Genomic DNA, 19,402 nt, shown 5'->3' with positions numbered 1-19,402 from the left:
ATGCATTGCTCAGAGGGGCTATAAAGCCCAAGCAGTTTAAATTCCGTCCAACACCATATCTTCTACAAAAATATTTATATATAACCCATTTACATATTCTGAGAAAGCACACAAAAAAAAGAAGTGCAGAGCCCTGCCCCTGGAGAGGAACAGCCCCATGGCCCAGAACATGCTGGCGGCGAACAGCCTGGAAAGCAGCGTGGCAGAAAAGAACTTGGGGGTCCTGGTGGACACCAAGTTGAGCATGAGCCAGCAACACACCGTTACAGCAAGGAAGGCCAGCAGCCTCCTGGGCTGCATTGGGAAGAGCGTTGCCAGCAGGTGAAGGGAGGTGATCCTCCCCCTCTGCTCAGCACTGATGAGGCACATCTGGAGTGCTGGGTCCAGCGCTGGGCTCCCCAGTCCAAGAGAGACACGGGCATGCTGGAGAGAGCCCAATGAAGGGCCACAAAGATGACTGAGGGACTGGAGCACCTCACATATGATGAAAAGCTGAGAGAGCTGGGACTGTTCAGCCTGGAGAAGAGAAGGCTCAGGGGGGATCTTATCCATACCCAAAGGGAGGGTGCAAAGAACATGGAGCCAGGCTCTTTTCAGTGGTGCCCAGTCAAAGGACAAAAGGCAGCAGGCACAAATACAAGAAATTCCATTTAAACATAAGAAAAAACTTATTTACTGTGAGGGTGATCAAATACTGCAACAAGTTCCTGGGGGGGGTGGTGGTGTCTCCATCCTTGGAGATACTCAAAACCTGACTGGACATGGTGTTGGGCAACCAGCTCTAGGTGACCCTGCTTTGAGTAGAGGGGTTGGACTGGACGATCTCAGAAGTGCCTTCCCACCTCCACCGTTCTGTGAGAACTTCTGTTATAGCATGCTCTGATTTTAGGTCAATGCAGGGTGCAATTGGATTTTTTTTTTAAAACAGTATCACAGCTGCTTCGGTTCACACCTGGATAACTTTTTGTACCTGCCCATATCAGCAGAGATGGGAAAAGTAAATTCACAGTTGAAAGACAAATTATTTTGTTCTTGTACTGAAATAACTTAGATGAACCAGCTTTGAAATGCATTACAGTTTTCTATCTGTGGTGCTCCAGAAACAATTACTAATCAGTGCCATCATAATTAAATATATCCCCTCCAGTTTCAGCTTTACTAGTATTTTTGCTAAAGACATAAGTTTTGCAAACAGATGTACACTTCTGCAATTTAAAACAGTGGACGTTGGCAGCGTGCAGGTTTTGGGTACAACAAAGCTAGGCTGCGAATTCCAGGTCACTTTACATCACAAGCGCAGTCTTGCAGACAAGAGACCTATTTAATGTTTAGAGAGAAATCTTCCTTGAAGCTATATGAGTAATTAGTATACTGTTAAATATTTATGTAAAATTCCAAGGAAACACATGCATGAATACAGTGTGGACGTGCGTGAGGACAGCGTGCAGAGCAATGGAAGCCCTGAGCAAGCACGAGACTTGGCTGAGCCCTTATGACCACTGCTTCATTGGAATTTGGGAATCAATCGCAGTGTATCTTCAGTCAAATTAAAGGACTTCATAAAGCGAATATCCCTGACTCATGCCACGGAAGAAAAAACAAACCCACCAAGGCACCACAGAGCTAGCAATTTCTTCACAAGCTAAAGAAAAACTCTCCACCCACTTAAAACAAATGAGTGAGAACAGTAAACAAATTAATATTCACACACGCTTATTGTTGCGGCTACACTGGGATGCAAGAAACTGCTCAATTTAGGGATGCTTAGTGGCATAGATGACAAATGATACTTAATGGGAATGAAATTACCTCAGACAAAGTCTGACTCGACTTTCAGCATCCCAACATGCCGCAGTGCAGCTGCCTAATTATTTTGTGGTACTAACTTCCCCTGGGTGGCAAGGCCCCCCTGTCCCCTCAGCTCTCCATACCCCCACTGCTGCTGGCTGCAGTGCAGTCTGATGAGCTCTACATCGATCATCACTGCCAGACAGCTGGCAAAAAGAAGTGCGTACAAATACTTGAAACTGAAGCACCTTTTACGAATTTCAACAGAGCAATCCAAGCAAGAACATACAACGGAGTCTACTTGTCAGACGAAAAAGTTTTGTTGATGGCATGACTCCCCCAGTTCATCTTTAAAAGAAGGAGACTAGATAGATGGGAACTAGCTACAGCCTTTTCCCCATGATAAATGAAGACTTTTCTTTAGATTTAAAATAACCAACATTTAAATGGCAACTATTAATTGTTCTCAGCTGAAACCCCTGTCTTCTCTAGAAACATCTTCAAGGATGCAAGCATTCATCTTCAATGGATAAAACCATACCACATAGGCTTAACAGAAGAATAAAATTTGAATTTTGAAATGCTCTTAAAAATCTGCATTTTCTAAATTCAACTGTCTGCTTAGCTGCAAGGAAAAAGCAGTCTCAAAAGGAAAATCTGAAAGAAAATATGCAAAGAAATGCATAAGGAAATACGAAAGATCATGCAAAAATTTGAGCAACGCAGACATTCAAACCACACCCATAATACACTGAAAATTAAGACAGCAATTTTCACCGCTGTTTTTCAGACACAATCTTCTTTCTAGAAAAAAGGCCTTGGCTCCTGCACTGCAAGCAGCACTGCTTAGTGGTCTAAATTCTCAGGCTCAGTGGGTTTAAAAATTAAACTCTCCTCATGCTGGCGGAGAGGGTGTGTCTGTACCGAGGCTGAGCCACTTTCCTCTCTACCTCCCCGGCCAGCACTGTCACTGCACATGCTGTTCCCGTCGGCTAGTACAATTCCTTGGCCTCGTATGAACTAGGCACAAAAGCATTTTCAGTTTGTCGCCCCACGGCTCTTCCCATCTGCAGCTCTGCCACGTTGCCCTGGAGCACCCCACCACCGCGAGCAGAGGTTGCCATCGCCAATACCAACTGCCTGCCATCTGGGGAAAAAGGTAGCGTGTTTTGGTGGAAAGCAAAGGAAAGAAGCGTTAGAAGGAGTTCTCTAGTCTCCCAGGAGTCCTAATCATACCACTAGCTGCTAAAATAAAGACTGGTTTCGTTGAGTATTTTTATCCCTCAAAATTAATTTACAGCACATCTGCCACAGTAGGATGTACCATTTCCCTACAGAAAATCGATATTTTCCTTGTGCAATTGGCTCTTCAATGGCAGTCACATTATATATAAAGCATTCATGCACAAACAGTTCATTCTGCCCTGGTTATTTTCCCTGTCATAGCGTGAGTATTTTTAGCCCTCATGTGATCCTCCAGTATTCTCCAGCTCTGCTTTAGTCATCCTGCTCTCACTGAGTATTTCAAACTAAAACATCTAACAGCCTTCAGACCCAAGAACCTCTCGCATTTTTAGCTTCTGTGTAAATAATTAATTTTATTAAGCTGTCTTTTACTCATGTATTTTTGACACCCCACACCCATACACAAAACAGTGCTCCATGGAGATTTGCTCTGACATACAGGAATACTTACATAAGACACTAAGCTAAAATCCTGACAACCTGATCACCATTTTCAATTTGATCAGATGAAGCTTTTTCTGCTATTTTCCACAGGGAGCATTAGAACTGGCACAAACAAGAGCGCCCTAATATTTTAATCCCTTACCATAATTTTGACTCTACATCTGTAGGCTGTTTACCACTGCATTAGAGAAGAGCGGAGGCTGTAGGAGATCGAAAGGCGGCTCAGGGCTGGCAGATGGCATTCTATCTAAAAGCAGCTGTGGTGCTGCTGGCAGAGAGCCTGCAGCGGTGGTCTGTGCTGCTGGCTCCACTCCTCGAAGGATGAAAACATACTCGTTCCCCCAGCAGGGAGCTGCATTTACCTGGCAAATCCTTGCTGCTCCTACTATTTCTAGAAGAAGCCTTTTACATGTGTTACCGAAGCCATCCACCCTCCGTACAGCCATCAGCTCAGCAACAAATCAGCGCTGTCTCTCAAGGAAGGGCCCAGGCAACGCGAGGGTGGCACAGCAGATTAGTTGTAGGGACCTATTTACGCCTCCATCTCTGAGCTGCATTATCCTTGACCTGTGCTGACTCCTCAGTCAGATCGCCTTTGGGAGGGGTAGGGCCTGGCCGTAGGGACTTCTCCCCGATTAACACAAAACCCAGTGTATTTTCAGATTTCTCAAGTTTTGGGTTCTTTTAAAAGCATTTTTTTAAAATGAAGTAGAGACGACATTCGGCATTTGCAGAGATATAGGTAAATACCTGTCTATAGGTACAGAAAGCAGCTACCTGATACCATGGGTCTTGTCAAGCTTTAGTGTCAGATTAAAATACCAAAAATAATTCTAACTCATGGCAGCTACCTTTTTGGGTAAGCTTTCAGAACAGGCTTTAGGGATTTGACCCCTTTCTCGTTAACTGAAAGACGTATCTTAGTCTACCTCTGAAAATACAGAGTTAGAACAGAGTATTATAAAGTAGTTATGAATAATTAAAGAGATCAGCACCTCCTAAATCACTCAAAAACAAAACTCTGGCAAAGGGCACTGGAATAGTTATTCTGTGGAACAACAGGAATCATCTGAAACACATAACGAAATTACTAGCAGCTAAATAAATTATGCCTTTAGAAATTTATATATTTAATCAATTTAGAATAAGCATGTTTAAAGGTCTGTCAAGACCAAAAATATTGTGTGAATGAATATCCATATGTCTACTTACTCCTGACACTAAACAGTAAGTGCATACATTTATGTATGTCCACTGCACACTGTTTAAAAACTTTTGGATTATGTTGAAAGATCTTCTGGGTTCTTTATCTTCTCTCACTATTGCTTCTTTTTGTTTCATTAGTGAACTGAAACAAGACAGTACTAAAATTTCAAAGCTTCAGTGTTAATGTAGAGCAAATCACACAAATTAAAAGTGACATTAAAAAAAAGAAAATGTACAAAAGAGGCAAACTACTGAGGCAAACTGCTACAGACGCTGGCAAATGCTTGCTGCATTGGTGTAAGAGGTTATTGCATCAGGCAGCCCACAATGTTTACTGCTCCCACAACAAAGTCAGTGGAAGTAAAGCTGTGCCCAAAACCTCAGCCATTTCACTGAAGACCCAAGAACGTAGAATAACAAAATAATCAACATAAAAGCTACACATAGCAGTTTAAACTATGCCACCTGATGTTGCACCTACTCCTGGGCATGCATTCCCTCTCTGTGCTCGTATCATCAGGGAAGACAAAACTCAAGATGGGGTGGGGAATTCTTAACCTGCCGCAGGAGAACTCATGAGACCTTATCTTTTTTGCCTTTTTAGTATAAATGGCTAAGCTTGTTTTACTCACATGGGCACATTATGGTTCCTATAACAACTGTAATGAATAGTCCTTCATTTCCAGTTAAGTGTGCATGAGCATGCACACACACGCATGACAAAGGTACAGAAGCACATCTTTCACGGTAATTTCCCAACTACCCAGGACTTGCTTCCACACCATCTCAATTTACTCCCAAACAGGAGGAGATGAGGCACACACAAGCTTGCACATGCATACGGCACTCCTCCCAGAGTGTCCTCTATCAACAGGCACCCAGTAAGGGCTCCCATCCTTTCAAGCAATCAGGCTACATGATGTGGTGAGGTGAGGCACAAAGGCACAATACATCAGTGAAATGAAAACGTGCTCACCCAGAAACTGAATAAACCTAAGAGTGACTGACATCTAAATGAAATAGTCCTGTTCTAAAATGCAGGCAGCAATACAAGCTACAACTCTCATTTCACCTAGCATCATGTAATGTCTACACCCCCCCACCACAGCTCAACAAACATTAAATTAGCATCCTGCCTGTCATACTTCTGGACAATATTTAAGCTAATAATGAAGGAAGCTCTCCATGAAAAAGCTAACTTCCACAGCCACAGAATCTTACCAAAGATCATTACAGTATATGTCATTGGTTCTATTCCATACAAGGGCTGAGGAGGCATGAGACATGTGCTTCATACAACCAGCAACATGACACGAGATCGCTGCATTAGCCTCCGTATCAGCTGGCTGGTTCCACTCCAACAGCTATTCTATTTCTCTAGGATTGTTACCTCCACAACTTTAATTTGGATGACACATTTGTGACTTTGGTACAAACAGACCATCTGCAAGAAGAATTAACAAGCATGGTAAAGTCTGTATTTAATAAAAGTGTCTCTTCCAATTTCTCAATTGGTAACACCATGACATTAGCACTTGGGGTTTTTTGTTTTCAAAGGGAGTGCAAGACATCACATGGGAAATTATAGCATACCAGGCCCTGAAATTCAAAAGTTTAGACACAAGATGGTGCAAAACAAAGATGTAAAGAAGCTTCAAAAGCCCAGAGCAGCACTGGCCTGCTATTAGGTGCTCAATTTCCTGGAAGCACTAATGAGCTCAAGGCAGCTGGCCAAGTATGCCCCACTTCGACGTCAGAAGTGATTAGAGCAGAACGCTGAAATCTAGGTATGATCCCAGACCATAAGCCAGCCTAAAACAGAGGGTGCCTCATACCCGCCCCTTCCCTTTGCCAGCACTGGTGCATATCTGAGCCCGTGAAAAGACAGGTCACAGAATTAAGCCAACTAAATATTAATCATTATTTGAGGACTGGGTTAGCATGAATAAAGTAAACCCAGGACAGAACAATAAAGGAATTAAGTGTGTATGCATGTGTGTTTCTGTATGCACAAACCTATATACGTACAGGCAACCAACCCCAGTAACACTCGTTTAGTGATTTTTTTTTTTTTTTTTTAAATGTTAGCTCCTCTCCTGTTCACTTAACTCTCAGCTATCAAAAAGATGGCATCTGCTTAGTGACCAGTCATGCCCACGTTACATAAACACCAAAGATCAGGCTTAGTCCTTCAGCCTGTTCCAGAAACACTGTCATGTTTTAGCCCCAGCCGGCAACTAAGCCCCACGCAGCCGCTCGCTCACTCCCCCCCACTGGGATGGGGGAGAGAATTGGAATGGCAAAAGTGAGAAAACTCGTGGGTTGAGATAAAGACAGTTTAATAGGGAAAGCAAAAGCTGCGCACGCAAGCAAAGCAAAGCAAGGAATTCATTCACTCCTTCCCATGGGCAGGCAGGTGTTCAGCCATCTCCAGGAAAGCAGGGCTCCATCACGCGTAATGGTGACTTGGGAAGACAAACACCATCACTCCAAACATCCCCCCCTTCCTTCTTGTTCCCCCAGCTTTATATTTTTGAGCATGACGTCGTATGGTGTGGAATAGCCCTTTGGTCAGTTGGGGTCAGCTGTCCCAGCTGCGTCCCCTCCCAACTTCTTATGTACCATCAGTCTACTCACTAGCAAGGCAGTCTGAGAAACAAGAAAGGCCTTGATGCTGTGCAAGCACTGTCCAGCAATAACTAAAACATCACTGTTTTCACCACAAATCCAAAACATAGCACCATACAATCTCCTATGAAGAAAATTAACTCCATCCTAGCAAAAGCCAGCATAAACACAAATAAAGAATTAGAAGACAGAGGTATCTTTGAGAAAGAGCAATAGTTGTATGTTGCTCACTTAAGAGGACTAGCGTACTTGAACAATAAGCACATATAAAACCACAAATCAATTCCTTTTTTCATTCTGCTCAGCCCATAAGATTTGGAAGCATTTCACTCACCATAAAAATGAATAAAAAAGAAATCAGCCTGTGCTAGCAATTTCCTGTAAGGGTGGAGGTGTGAGAGAGAAACACACTTCATTTAACGTTCTTGAACACACCACATTCATCGCCAAGAAGGTTAAATGCCTTTGTCTCCACCATCAGACATCACTAGAACCCACATCACTTACATCAAGGGTTCAGTGGGGGAGACCCTACGCCCGATAGGGCTGGGCCAAACTAGAGTGCACCACGAGAAGTTAAGTTCTGCCGTCTCAGATGCTAAGCCTATGACAAGGCAAAAAGAATGGCCCACCCACACGAGGAAATAATTTTTAACTAGTATTTACGTAAAATGGATCACAGTTTATAATTGTCTTCAGAGACAGAAATGGAATTCTTGAAGATGCAAAATACCTGCAGTTGGAGAGTTTGCATGGTGAGACTTTTTGGGCAGGTTGAAGATTTGTTCACCGGGATCTGGTGGGGGAATAGCATCTTGGCCTTGTCGAGCTTCCACAGGATCATACTCCTTCCCATCATAGTTAGCATCAAAGAACTTCTTAAACCATTGAATGAAGTCTAAGTTGTCTTGGAAGCGCCCTTTGACCAGTTTTTCCACGGGAATTACCTGAAAAGTAGAATAAAGGTTCCAATAATATATCATTGCCATTTTTAAATATAAAAATTACATATACACACTTATTTGAAAAAAATCTAACAACTATATCAGCATATATTCCTCTGCCATTGTTTTCTCCCTAAAAGAAAGGAAATTATGGTAGATTTGAAAGTGCTTTTAAAGAAATAAAACTGAAATAAAACGAAGACCCCGCCTTTGAAGTGGCTATACAGTGGGTGTGTATAAGCCTTTATAACTGCTCTTCCACAGAGTTACTCATTTCTTATTGCAGTGACAGCCATGATGAATGAAGCTGCTCTGGGAGTAACACTATATTCAGCTAACTAGGGATTTCTGTTTTTAATGGACATGCTACAGTTGGGCATGCTAAAAAGGAACAATTCTTCAAAAAGGTCCAGATGGGAGTTTCTTGCTCTCTGTCCTACTGTTTGAACTACAAAAAAACCTAGCAGCTTTTCCAAGACATGCTGAAGTTCAAACCAACATACATTTTGGTAGTGCATGTTCATCATATGAACTAACCCTGAGGTTTTAACCTTGTAATTTTTTTCTATTCCATATATAGCTATACATAGAACAGTTCGTGGACATGCAGAAGTTGACTAAAATGCCTACAAAGTTTTAGTAAAACAAAAGAAAGGCTATGAGGATGTCTCCATATCCTGCAAAATGTTTCACAGAAATGAAGCCTTCAAAAGGAGGCTGTAAGTGTACACAATTAGTGTACACTTAGTGTACAGCCTTACAGTCAGTGTAAGGAGATGGTTCAGCACTGTTCTGCAGGAGGCTCAACCCTCCCAGATGCTGTGGGCAGACAGGGACTATGAAGGGAATGCTGCAGAAGGAGGGCTGCCCTGCCTTGTTTAATTCATGCAGCTGACTAAAGAGCCAACTTAAATGGATCTTAATGCCTCCTGAATGCATTCAATTTGCAGCTGGAAAAAGGGTACCTAAAACAATTTCGATTTTCATTTCTTCTTCAAGGTTAAGCCAACTGTGCAGCATTTTGTAAGTCTATGATACTCCTACAAGGATTAATGTAGCATTTTGCATGTCCTTTCAGGTCATTCCTTTTGTATCTTAATTCTGCACTGAGAAAGTATAGCAAGTTTGCTCCCTACGGAAAAATTGACAATGTTAACTTTGTTAGTGAAACATTGGAAAGCCTAATACGTTACACTGTAAATAGAAGCATCCACAACATTTCAGGAAATAATGAGGGTTTTCCACTGCTTTAAAAAAGTCTTACAGGACTGTCTATTAAGACTGTTTAAATGTCAGAATAAGGCAACACTAAAAGCCAGAGCAGAACCTTAAAAAGATATACAGGTAGTACATCTGTGTAAAACTAAAAGTATGACAACATAACTTTCATTATTCATTTTTAGCAACACAGCGGTTTATGTTGGTGAGCCTGTCAAACTCACACATTCAAGCATAAACCAGTACCTTATGGCTGAACAAGCCATTTTCTAAGAGCCCTCCATTCTTAACTTTACAAGATCACATGTGCTGGCTAACCTATCAAATAATTGGATAAATTATTCCAGCTCTTGAATACTTTAAATTCCTTAAACCCCATTTTGGACAAGAAACATGGAATACTTATAAGAACAGCATATTTCCAAGTTATTTGGTTGGAAATTCAGGTCACCAGTAGTTTTACTGTATCTAAAATTAAGGTTCACTGATGGTAAGGAATTTCTAACACATGGTATTTTATCAAAACGGTCTCTGATATTAAGATATAATGAGTTAGGCTGCACAATTCCTCAGCAGACACATGGACTCAATTTTCACTTTGTACCTAAATGGAGCATGCCAAATTTCTTACTTCATGCCTAAATACCCTTTTCAAATAACGAGAGGTCAAGAAGAACATCTTCACATACAACTTGCACTCCAGTTCTCAGTCCAAAAGTTGAAAAAGTGGACTTCTAAGTATTTTGAAGTTTATTTTCCCTATTTATTGACTTCACCCAGTTTATACAACTTTTGAAACTTGTAGCGATTGAAATACAAATACAGAATGCCTACCTTATCCACATTCATTCTTTTAAATGATGCTTGCAGAAGTTTGAAGTTGTGAATGTATTCATGCTCCAGCTTTGCTTGAAACTTTACTTTCTTCAAGCTAATGCACCCTGGGAACAACATGTCCATGAACTGGCAGTAAGCTGCTCCTATAACAAGAGAATGCATTGATGTTAACCCAGATGCACCCAGCTAAGACCAAATGGCGTTTAATGTCATTAGCAGAAAGCACAAGCAGAAAGCAACTGTGCTGAATAAGTCCCTGCTGTAATTCAACCTAACACTCTGCACCCAAGATCTACTTGTCTAATGGACACTGAAGAGTGTGACACATTAATGCGGGTTTTTTCCATTCAGTCTGGATGCACGACGCACTGTTGTGTAGCATCTGAAGAACCACCATGACTAATGGAAAGTAAATCTTTCTTCTATTTAAAACTGATGTTCTTGGAGTCCCTATATACAGTAGCACTGTCCGTACAGTGAAAAGATCACAGTCAAAATGGAAATCTCTTGATAAGCTCCTTCAATCCTCACAGCCCCCTGAATTCAACCAAGCCAAGATCTTCTTTCTTCTGGCACTTGTAGCCGAATGCCAATCAAGTCCAAGGCAATCATTTAAGATTCTATCAAACCACGATTTAAAAAAAAAAAAAAAAAAAAAAAAATTTGTAAAGCTCCAGCTTGTTAAAATACATTAGCCAGTTCCCACCCCCCCCAAAACAAACATCTTTACTGATTTTCATCTCCTGAGAAAAGCATTTAAATAAGCAGAGTTTAGCATAATCCACCCATAGATTTCAGAAGCTGGGTTGCCAGCTTTAGTTCTCACTCAAAACAATAAGGTTTTGAGTTGAACAAAGTTCAACTTTGAGGGCTATCTGAACTTACGTATTAGTAGGTAGGGGTGTGTGTGCCTCTGTGTGTGTATAACTAACCCAGCACAGAGCTGCAAGTATATGGAAACATTTCTAAACCGTGCACTAGGTCCTGCTAACCGGGATAGCCTTTTCTTGTATGCAGGGAGCTTCCTCCTACAACATCATCATGTCACTGTCATTTGCAAAATAAGTCTTTGCTGTTGATACACTCAAGCATTTGGAAATTAAGGCTGAAAATGTTTGAGGAAATCAGAGGAAACCCAATTTCAGTTCTTCTTCAGAAGAGAGTTTTCTACAAAATGCTGTAAACTCAGCAAAGATTCAGTGAAGTCCATTTCTGGAGCAGAGGGCTGTAGAGCATGCAGCCCCTGCACTTGAGCATATAGGGCAGGGAAGTGATAGCCCGGTTACTCCTGACAAGTTCAATTTCACTTCCACAAAAAAGACTTTAGTGCATTTAGTGCAGATCAGTTGTGACAAACAACTGTCCAGATCTCACCTAACAGTTCAGCTCAGTATCAACACTGATTTTTATCAAAAAATAATTCTGCTGAGTGCTCATATAGAAATCAAATTATCAGAGCGGACACCTGGCTTGCCCAGTTTTACAGGAGGGGCAACAATAACTTAAAGTTTAAGACATTTTTCTCCATGGGTATGCATGTGTTTTGACAGGACCAACTTTATGCATGAGGAACTTCTCATTCTCTGTATCCACTCAACCATCATATGAAGAGTTACAGAGCTCATAACTTCCCAAAAAGAGAAGCAGACTTTAAGAGTGGAGTCCAAAGAAGTTTCCTGAAGTACTGATATGAGTTTTGCTTACCATGGGACTTACCAAGATCAAGCCTTAGTGCTGAAAACCACTGCCATTTTTAAAAAAATTCTCTTCACATTGCCTAGCTTTGTGGGGGAAAACTGTTATTAAAAAAATCTGATTTTCCAAGGACACCTTGTGCTTAGCTGCTTGCAATGGTTCTGATATGATTAGGAATCAAAGTAAAATATTCCCTAAAGGAAAAGGAGCCTTCTGGCAAGTTACAAACATCAGATGACAAATTTGCATCTTCTTATAGAAAGCTATATAAACACAATTAGTTATTCAAAACTCATCCTTAGCAAGAGAACTGGTAAATATGTGGCAACAGAAAAATGACATTACAGTTAAAAGCATGGATATACAGATAATGCATGGCTTGACTACATTTATTACTATTTAATTTCATGCAAAAGGATTATTATGCAATCATTTCATGTTATAAATTGAATTTGTTCCTAACTCTGTCCTTTCATCCTCCCCATACCCCAATTATAAGCTTTACTCCGATATCTAAGTAATTGCCTGGAGGCCTTGAAAATGCACTGCACAACCTTTCATCTAGATCCTTTTAAAAAACTAGAAACCCAAAGCGTTCACATGAGATTTGCTCCTGCTGCTGGTAATGCAAATTCCTTCTGCATGCCTTTAGATAGAGTCTTACTACGTTTAAGACTCTAGTTACAGTATTTCCTTGTGTTTCCTTCCCATCATGCTGGCAGTTGTTTCTGTGCTTTTGCCAGCCAGGAGGTGGTCCTGGGTCTGCACAACACTCGAGGGCAGAAAACACTGGACTACATCCACATGACAGCACGAACCTGGTCTCTGATACAACACTGAAGCCAGCTGCCAGGCCGTTTCCCCCACAGGAGGATTTTATTACGTTGGCAAACGCAATTCATTAAAATGCTCCTTCCTGAAGTACAGAGGCAACATACAAACGTGGACTGAACTAAACACTGTAAAATACAAAGAGAGAAAACTCTTCTCGACTCCCAGGCAGAGAGCTGCCTACCACAGCAACAGGAGAAAGTAAAAATATCATTACAGTCAACTGGGACTACCTGATTTTGGACGTCAAGGTTATGTACATATTTAATATAGGTATTTTTTTATAATTGTAAATTTTACCCCCTAGAGCTTGTAGCTGTCACAATGCATTCGAATGCTAAATGTCAGCACAGCAGAATCGGGACGCTACTTTCTATGCTGCCCATCGCTGAGATTTCCTGGAGGCAGCAGAAAAAGCAGCCCTACTTAAGTCACGCAAGATTGCAATGCCTTTACCTCATAGCCACAGCATATAGATACGTGGTACTCTGCATACTGGACAGCACTTTAGGTCTACTCAATTTACTATACAACTGATGCTTCAATGTGGGTGCGTGGGAAAGGAATATTTTTAACAGAACATAAAGAAAGTGGCAGTAGAGATAATGACATCATGGCTTGTGACATACCCCTTGCATAATTACATGAACAAAAGGATTTTTATGCCATTGTATTTTATTCAATATTTTAAAAGTTCCTTACATTTTCTGCAAAAAAACCCCTGAATACCACCCCCACCCTCCCCAACCTAACAAATCTATACACAGGAGTTGAAAACATACTACCTGTCCAGAATGGCGCTCACAATAAATCTGTCTGTATGACCAAAAAACTTTTATATGCACAAAAACATGCACATACACACACACAAACAGAAATAATTTGACATCTACTCAAATGTAAGATGAAAACCACAGCTGGTAGCACTGCAGAAGAGGGACCAATGTTAAAAACCTCTTATCCTGTATTAGCTAACAGGCAATTTAGAATCACTGGCTAAAAGTCCTTTTGTGTTTTGATTTAGAATATTGACGCAGCCATTAGTTACAGAAGATATTCACAGGCCAGACTCCAAAACCAACGTGCAAACACGGCTGTGCGGGGTTACACCCCCGGCAGCCGCTACTTTTGGCCCGATTAGTGAGCGGAAAGAGCCCAGCAGCATTACAGAGTTTGCAGGTGTTTGCTGGGCTTCCCACAGCAGGCTCAGGGCAGAGCAGGCGGCGAAGGCCAGCGAGGGGACGGCACCCACCGGGCTGGGTGGGCAGGCAGCTGCCAGAGGAGGGGAAGGGATGCTGGGGCAGAATTAAGACACAGAAGAACAAACCAAGAATTGAAAAGGTGGTTGTTTAAAGCTATTACAATTGAAGAGTTTTGCCACATGCAGTGGTAAAGCTAAGAGCTTCTACCCAATCTATAAAATCACATTTTTACAGCGTTTTCAGAGTGGTAGCCCCCTTGCAGTAAACAATGCTGAACTCGTTCTAGCTTTTGTCCTATACTTTTCTTTCCCTGCTTCTACGTTTCCTTCCCAGACTGTCCATACTGACCTACAGTTTGCTCTGAAGCATATGCACTCTGCATCATTACAGATTTTCAGTTTTCCTTCCTTTCTCCTCTTCCATCTGGAGGTTGATGAATCCAAAAAAGCAAACCAGTATTTTCTTGATAATCAAAGGTACTTCTGCTTCTGACTATTTAAAGCACAAGGAAATTAAAGGAGATAACAACGAAAACAAGATAATCCCGTTTTCCTGCAAGTTTTTACTGCTTGATAAACCTCCTAGATTTCAGCTGGAGAGCAAGATTGGATCCTTGGTATTTTTGGCATATATGTTTATATATCTATAAAGGAAAATGAAAATATTATTTGCAAACTAACTTATTTAAATATACTATATCTAGTACTTAGTAGAAATACTATAATATAAGCTCAGGTGTGCCCAAGTGAGTATTTGTTCCCTATAGGAGGAGTCAGGTCAATCCTTCACATCAAACGTCAGAAGACTCTGTCCCTCCCCATTCATCCCTGCAGTGTGTGGGAGCAAGATCCCAGAAAGTCACATAAAACCACACCAGCCAACATGGGAACACAAAGGGCCCATGAAAAGACAGGGTCTGTCTGTGTGTGGGGCTGCTTTATTTTAATTCTGATGTCCAAACCACAGCAAAAGGAGCTAAGTGCTACACTAGAAATTTGCTATAAATGCTTAGTAAGAATTTTGTTCAAAATTGGCATGCAATTCAAGTTTAAACCTTTTAACCAGGCCTCAGTTTGATTTTTGCATACTCACTTTTGAAAAATCCCATTTGGGAAAAAGGCTGACTGTACCTTTTTCCGTAATTGGAATTTTTTGTTTGTTTGTTTGCTTTAATCTGAAATACTTTACAGATCATCTAAAAACATATATCCAGTCACATTAAACACAAATTCCTTCAAATTATTCATTCCCTCCAAAGCTGCAACAACCTGACCACGCATTTGGAAAATACGGGATGACTTGTATGCGTATTAGTCATCAGCACTTCAGTTCACCGGAGAGATGGTTGCTAACGCTGATGGGAAACTGCACACACCCGGTATTTCTGTTGCTGGGACAGCAACAACAAAAAAAGGCAGTAGCATGCAAGGACCATGTGTGACGTAATAGTTTTGATAAGAAAGGGGGGAAAAAAAAAAACCGCAGAGGCCAGCAATCACTGTTTACAGTACAGCAGCACTTGGGGCTTGCCTTTTCACCTCAGGCTTCCTAGAATTGCTCCTGTGGGAGGGATGTTAAGATAGGTTTGACTTAGATATCACAGTATAGATTTTCATTTAGATTTTAAATATGCATGTTCTGTTATTCCACTCAAGGTTTTTTTTTAAACTGGGCATGTCCGTGACCATAAAGTTGTGTTACATATAGCCACATGTTTAAGAAATAGCACAATTCATGTTGAGCACTCCATTGGAGACCACAGTCTTCAAATTCCCGTTTGCATTTCCAGCAGCACCTATATGACCTAGGATACAGGTCAACACAATTCTGTCTCTCCAATTAAAAAAACCCCTCCATTTATGAGGTTTCAGCCCATTTCCTGGTGAATGTTCAAGCCCACATCAATTTACTGCCTGCTTAGTTGTAGAGAAGCAAGCGTTCATGGGGCTGTGCATCAATGAAGCCATTCTGGCCTGAGCTTCACCCTTCCCAGCAACAGTCTTGGGAGGGCACTTAAAAAATAAAATTGATGCAGATTAGAGTGCAGCCCTGCACTCCTGCACATCGTTGCATGAGCACAGCTGCCTCAATGAGGGCAGCAAGTGCCTGCATACAGATAGGAGCTTCTGAAAGCAACAGTCCCACCACAGAAAACAGCCTACAGAACTATGTACCTCCTACAACCTTACCAATGGTCACTGAGATACATGCATCTAACTGACATCTGCTTCAGAAAGCCCTGTTCCACACAGGTGGTGCATTTGGATGACATAATCCAGAATATCCACTTATTTTAAATAATGCATGTGGGAGGGAGGTTTCCCCTGTGTTAACTTGTATCCTCTTTTTCTTAAATATGTAAATCATTAAGCTGCTCATAAATTATACACAGCAGAGTTTTTAATACTTAATTTTTAGCAATAATTTATTTTGGAATTAATTAATTTTTAAACGGGAAGATCAGAACAATTTCAGAAAACACAGTTCCTATTTAACTTAAAATAGCTCCGTAACTCCATGCCTAAAAAAAAAGTAGCATGCAAAATTTAACAAGCTCTTTCAAAAGGGGGGGGGAGATCAAGCAACTGACTGCAAGTGAGTGCTATACGTAATTCAATAATAATAATTTTTAAAAGTAAAAACCTTGTTTAAGTTCTATTTTTCCTGAATTCTTAATGAACGACATCTAAAAAAAAAAAGTATTGGCTGAAAAATCTCATGATACTGCTTTGCAAGCTTCCTCAGAAAGTTTTGGAAATGATCTTAAATCCAATCATTAACATCCATTGTATCCCTCTAATCCTAAACATCATATGGAAGACATTAGAGAGTCATTGACACTAAGCATCCTCTGTGTTGCATGACCTCAGGACAACATGCCAGTTCCTTGAAACATGGCTTGGTTACAGAGTGCAAATGGGATCAAGCCATGTTTTAATCATGCTTCCAAGTTGCTCTAGAGACCCAGCCTTTGCAAGGCTGCAAACTGGAAAAAAACCAAAACCACCGATGTTGAAACATGCTTCAGCTTCACAGGCACTAGCACACCGCCTTGTACAGAAATCACGCTGGCACCAAACACTCCACAGGGTCCTGTAATGCAGATTTTAGTAATACACGTGGAGGAAGTTATGGGCTAATATAGGCACTGAGCAAAATACACCTTCTGAGGCATGAAAAAACAAATCCCATGCAGCTAAGCCACAGAATACACCCCGTCTGCATGTATATATACACAAATGACGTGCAGAAGAAAAAGCCCTTCTCACCATCTCTCTGTCTGGCCAGCACCTTTCTTCTCCCGTCTCCTCAGCCCTGCTCAGAAAGATCTGTGCTGTGTGCAGGAGAGAAGAGCCCGCTCTCACGGAGAGCTGCTGGGGAGGCACCATGCCGCCGCTCCCTGAAGCTACCCGAGGCCGGGTGGTGCCGGAGGCACGACGGCCGCCTTGCAAGCAAACGCTACCTGGCCTAGGGGCTGGCGATCAGCCCCACGGCGCAGAGCCCCAGCGCACAGTCCCTGGGAGCAGACCCGCCTCGGACACCCTCCACAAGCCAGGAACAACCTTCCTGCCTGCACAGCCCCGGCTGCAAGGGACAACAGCCCGCAGAGACTGTGGTGGAGCTCTCCCCCGGATCCCGAGCCGGAGAGGCAACACAAAGTCAAACAAAGAACGACATCTGCCCTGTCATCACGCTGCCTGCCTTCCTCCGAGATCGGGGCGGTGGAGTACCAACAAAATGTACGTATAAAGGGACTATGTATTTTCACAGGAGGAACGCCAACCAAGATATGGTACTAGCTACAGCAGTCACCACATGAAAAATTCCCTGTGGCAGCACCCAGGGCATCTGCAGAGAAAGCATCACAGTCTAAAATTTGAAAATGCCAAACCACATGCTCTCTTTATAGTACGGTCATTTATTAAAAGCAAGAGAAGAAAAAAAAAAAAACCAAAACACAAAAAAACCCCACGCCCCGCATTTAATCCTTGATCCTTGCATACAAATCCTGAAAGACAGAAGGTCTGTATGCACTGGAGGCCAGACAATTTGCAAGTTTATAATTCTACTGAGAATTTTCAAATGCAGGAAAGGGGGAAAAAGATTCTGTATCTCCTTAACCTCAAAGGATCACACAAGTATAGCCACGCCAGAAATTATACCTCACTTCAGGCTGCGTTTTCCTTTCTATAAACATTTACCATTTCTAGCTTCCTTGCTCATAATTTATATAGCTTGTACACTTTGTGTTGTTTCTTTTTAATTCATATGCAAACCCTCTATAGTCTCCTGCCTGACTCTTATTTTGAATATACTCTCATGTAGCAGCCAAACACTCATAAAAAGCCCTGTAACACGTTCACTTGGTATTCCCTATAGATGAAAAACAGCCTTAGTAAAGAAAATTCAGTTATAAGCTGTTTAGTCAGAATTCTTCTTAAGAAGCCACTGTGTATTCATTACAAAAATAGCATGACTCCTAAGAAACAACTGGTGTCATAATTCATTTGAAACTCCTATTCCCCAAGCCGATGGGTGTCGCACATGGGATCCTACTACATTTAAATCCACTCCGTTGTTCTCTATTATTTTTCATTCATGTATCAAATTAAATGCTCTCAAGTCTAATGCCCCTCTAAAGGCAGTGCACTATGCCTTCAATTAAAACCACGGATTATAATTTCATATTCAGGTTAACAACCTTGCAGGAAGTCAAACCCGGAGACGAAAAACTGACAAAATAACACTCACCTAAAGCGAAGAGAATTGTATTGCTTTGAGATGCTCCTGAGTTGTCAAAACTAAATTACCAGAGTAGCTGCAGACTAAATTTAGACTCTCCAGGGCTGCATCCATCCATAACCTGGCCTTTTTGGCACACCACTACTACAGGAGGCATTCAGAAAGCTCAGAGGACACCGCACTTTGCTCGGCCTACTTAGCAGAGACAAAAACACATCTAAGACTCCCAAAGAATACAAATACTTTATGACTAAGCCAGCCTCTTCTTTTGCTGCTCCTCATCCTAGCAGCTCTGTTCCTGTAACTGGCAATTGGGGAATAGGCTGGTATTGCTACAGCATGTATATTATCAAAGCTGCCTCTCCACAGCAATGAGAAAAAGAAGGTCTGATTGCTTTTTCTGTCTTTATTATGAACTGTCACATTAAGCTTTAGGTATGCTCTGAATAAAGCCTTTAGTGAAGGCAGAATGTCACATTATTCCTTCTTGTTTAAACTCAGAATGTCCGAAATTATTGCTAGGTTGGCTGCAAAACATGGGCACCCGTGAGGTCTCACAGCCAGGTGCTGAACATAAGTGTATGCTAGATCTAGGTAGCTCAAGCCTCTTAAAAGGAACGC

General features: G+C 41.6%; 1 protein-coding gene across 3 annotated transcripts in view; it reads right to left on the bottom strand.

Moving 5' to 3' along the window:
* Nucleotides 1–19,402, bottom strand: part of MAPRE2 (microtubule associated protein RP/EB family member 2) — a 74,006-nt gene that overhangs the window by 15,346 nt on the left and 39,258 nt on the right. For all 3 annotated transcript variants that reach the window (XM_075494608.1, XM_075494610.1, XM_075494609.1), the window contains 2 exons: nt 10,308–10,453; nt 8,045–8,258 (listed from right to left, as the gene is read on the bottom strand). In XM_075494608.1, the coding sequence (XP_075350723.1) occupies nt 8,045–8,258; nt 10,308–10,453 (360 nt within the window). The remainder of the gene's footprint in view (nt 1–8,044; nt 8,259–10,307; nt 10,454–19,402) is intronic.

Source organism: Mycteria americana, chromosome 2 (assembly GCF_035582795.1).
Source record: "Mycteria americana isolate JAX WOST 10 ecotype Jacksonville Zoo and Gardens chromosome 2, USCA_MyAme_1.0, whole genome shotgun sequence".
Classification (NCBI taxonomy): domain Eukaryota; kingdom Metazoa; phylum Chordata; class Aves; order Ciconiiformes; family Ciconiidae; genus Mycteria; species Mycteria americana.
The sequence above is the reverse complement of the archived record's forward strand: the minus strand, read 5'-3'. Positions and strand labels throughout refer to the sequence as shown.